Below are 3,433 nucleotides of genomic sequence, written 5' to 3'. Positions count from 1 at the left end.
CTGCCTGCCGGTAGGAGCCTGCCCTGCTGCCGCCTCCTGCCAGAGAACAAATGAGATCTGACCGCTGCTCCTGCAGCTCTGGCATGGAAATGCGGTGTTCGCGTGATGGATGTGTAATGTAGCGCAGGATTTGCCCCCAGATCTGACCTGCAGCTCCCCTGGCTGCAGTATCTTACCTTCACATCTTGCTTTTTCTAAGCCTTCTGTGAGAGGGAAGGGATAGATGCCCGATGTGCTGCTGGGGTCCCATCCTGACCCCTCCAGCGGCGAGGATGCCCTGAAGCATGAGATTTGATTACTCCATTTAGCATGCAAATTGCTTTGGGCTCGGTTCTGCCTATGAAAAACAAAGGATCTGGGTCCCGGGAGAGGCTGAGTCCATGGGTAGGGATGTCCCCTGGGGGGGTTTGCTGTGCCAAGAGGAGCCCTGGCAATCCTCAGTGTCTGCTTTAATTTTTATTCCTATAATCCTGTTATCCCTTTGGCTAAGCACACTTTGAGGGACTGATGTGCTTGCTGGGGCAAAAAGTGCTGCAAGGGGGGCAAGTCTTTGCCCTCCTCCCTCCGTTTCCCCCCGAGCTCTGGCTTGGCTCTGGGGGGATGCATGGGGCTGCGATCCTGAGCTCGTCATGGATGAGCGACAATGGGAACCTTTTGCCCTGGTGTGACTGGGGGGACTGGGTTTGTGCTGGGAGCAGGCAGGGGAAGGTCCGTGCCCTGCCAGCGGGAATACCCGGGTGCCTTGTCCTGCTCTGCCTGCTGCTGCTCGATCTGGGCTGGAGAGCGGCATTTAATGAAAACTGAGAAGATTAAAACAGTGTGCCCTGAGCCCCGCTGTCCTCTGCCTGCCTGCACAGCCCTGCCTGCCTTTGCCACCAGTTTTTCTAATTAATTTGCTCCCCGGGTGTGTGGAAAACCATCAGCCAGGACGCGATCGTGGGGTGGAAAAGTCTCCGCCGTGGGCTGTGCTCGCTCCCTCCTCTATGGGTGCTCGTCCATCATCGGTAGCGATGGCTGTGGTCCAGTCCCCTCTCCGGTTTTGTTTCTGGAGTGAAACTCAGAGGGGCTGAGCCCCGGCACAGGATGGCACATGGCTGGCAGTGTGCTGGTGTGCCGCAGCGTCACCGTCTGGGGACCCTGCAGGGCTCTGACCGGCGCTGAGCTCCTCGGGCTTGGAGAGCAGGACCGCAGATGCGCCGGCGAGCCGTATTTGCTCCAGTGACCCACCGGGCACCCGGGATGGGGTTGGAGCCGCTCACTCTGTGCCATCTGCCGGGGGCCAAAGCCGGGGTGGGTCGGGGTGTGTGCCAGAGCCTGGGCAGTGTCGCAACAGTGCTGGGCTCCAGGGCTCGTGCTGCCTGCAGGCACGGTGTTCACCTTGGCCTCTCTCTCTCTCTCTCCCCAGGTGATGCAGGTGCTGAACGCAGACGCCATCGTGGTGAAGCTGAACTCTGGGGACCACAAAACCATTCACCTGTCCAGCATCCGACCCCCCCGGCTGGAGGGGGACAGCACGCAGGTGACCGTGGGGACGTGTGGTGGGGAGGCGACCGCGGGGTGAGATGGGAAGGGTGCTCTGCTCCGCTCCCCAGCGGTGGAGCATCTCTGCTGGGCAGCAGTCGCCGGTGTCCGTGACCATCCCTGGATGGGAATCCCTTCCCCGTGAGGCTCCTCCTCTATCTGGCCTGACCACCCCTGCCAAGTACCCCTTTTTTCTTCCCAGGGGAGCCCCATCTCACGGGATGCAGGAGGCCTTGGGGAGGGTTTGAGCATGCACTCTGATGGCTGCAGGGAGACCGATGCCTCCCTCGTCTCCTGCCTCAGTTTCCCCCTCTGTATTGCGGGTGCCATTGCGTCTCTCTGCTCTGGGGAGGTGGGAGAGCCCTGTTTCCAGGTCGTGGGGCTGTGGACGATGTGTGGTGGGATGCTGCTCGGGGACATGCTGGCAGATGGGTGACTGATCCCCTGCGGACTCGTGCCCCTCGGTGGATGGGCACATGGGCAGCGGGGGAGCTGCTGCTCGGCATCTTCGGGTCCTTTGCCAGCCTCGGGCTTTGGGCTGGTGCTGTTCCTTTGCTCGTATGGTGCAGCAGCAGCTCTGCCCTCCCCTTCCCCTGTGGCCTGATGTTTGCTCATTGCTGGGAGGAGAAGCAGGAGGCCGCAGGGCTGCTGGAGATGATGCAAAGTGTGCGAAACCCTTTGGTTTTCCTTTTCCTCCCCGCTGTGCTGTTCAGCGAGGTGCTCGGACGTGCTGTCCCGAGCATCTCTCCCCTCCGCCGCAGGGCTGGCTGGGGTCGGGGAGCGCTTCCCTCCTTCCTCCCCGCCTCTGGGAGGAGCGGGCTCCTCTGTCCTCCGGCTCAAAGGGATGCTGGGGTCTGACTCACGGAGAACTGCAGCATCAGGATCTGATGGAGAAATCCCAGGGACTGAAGTCTTTGGAAAACGCCGCGTTGTTCATGCACAGCTTGGTCTCCGCTGTGCTCGGTTTGAGCATCTTGCAAGCCAGTGTGCACTGAACCTCCAGCCCCGCGCTCGGCAGTGACATGAAAGCGCCCAAAATAAGCTCTGCTGCGCGGCTGCAGGTCGCACGCTGAGTCCCCTTCACCTCTGCTCAAAGCGCCTCTGCTGGGCTGGGAGCCGGGACACCGGTTTGATACCCGTGCCCCTCTCTTGGTGCGGAGCGGGTGGCGGGGGGGAGCAGCCGGTACCTGCCGGCAGGGCTGTGACCTGCAGCGTGGGCACAGGAGCCAGGCACTGCCCGGCTTCGCCTGGCGGCAACTGATCTGAAACCATCCAAAAGCTCCTTAGGGCAGGGATTGATCTGCTTGCTGCTTTTTTCTTTCTTTCATTTTTTTTTTCCCCCCTTAATGGTTGATGCACTTGAGAGCTGCTGAGACACCTGCCGAGCACCCACATTGTTCCTAGCGGAACCCTCCTCATCCAACGCCTCTCGAGGTGGTGCGGAGCGCTCCCACCTGCGAGCGAGAGGAGGGCTTTCCATCCAGGAGCAGAAAGCCAGCCTTCACCCAGGATTACGTGAAAGCCGCCTTTTCCAGGGCTGGTTTTTTTTTTTCCCCGAATGGCACTGGTGCGCTGAGTGCCGGCTGGTGCTGGCCTCGCCACGCTGGCAAGCGACGGCACTGCGTGCCACGGCTCCCCGAGCTGTTGGTGTGCGCAGGGGCAGAGCCCGGGTTGCTGTGGGAATGGTAATTTGGAAATTCCTCCCTCCTAGGATGCCGCCTTGTTTTGTATACACTGAATTATGAATAACTTCCCAGATTAGCCTCTTCCTCCTGCTGTTTCTCTGGCGTCAGCGCCGGGTGGACGGGAGCCGCTGCGAGCCAAGCGGCACACTTGCACGGCGGGGAGGGTGCGGGGCGGCTGCAAAGCGGCCACCAGTGCCAGCGGGGGGGGGGTGGCTTCTCCCCGCCCG

At 61.3% G+C, this 3,433-nt stretch overlaps 1 protein-coding gene across 1 annotated transcript in view; it reads left to right on the top strand.

Annotated features, from left to right (window-relative positions):
- Window positions 1–3,433, top strand: part of SND1 (staphylococcal nuclease and tudor domain containing 1) — a gene marked incomplete at its 3' end in the record, with an annotated part of 76,699 nt that overhangs the window by 31,119 nt on the left and 42,147 nt on the right. Inside the window, exon 9 of the mRNA XM_009320087.1 lies at window positions 1,406–1,519. Within this exon, the coding sequence (XP_009318362.1) occupies window positions 1,406–1,519 (114 nt within the window). The remainder of the gene's footprint in view (window positions 1–1,405; window positions 1,520–3,433) is intronic.

The sequence above is a fragment of the Pygoscelis adeliae genome, unplaced genomic scaffold (genome assembly GCF_000699105.1).
Source record: "Pygoscelis adeliae isolate BGI_AS28 unplaced genomic scaffold, ASM69910v1 Scaffold373, whole genome shotgun sequence".
Classification (NCBI taxonomy): domain Eukaryota; kingdom Metazoa; phylum Chordata; class Aves; order Sphenisciformes; family Spheniscidae; genus Pygoscelis; species Pygoscelis adeliae.
Note: the sequence above shows the minus strand (reverse complement) of the source record. Positions and strands in the feature narration are given on the sequence as shown.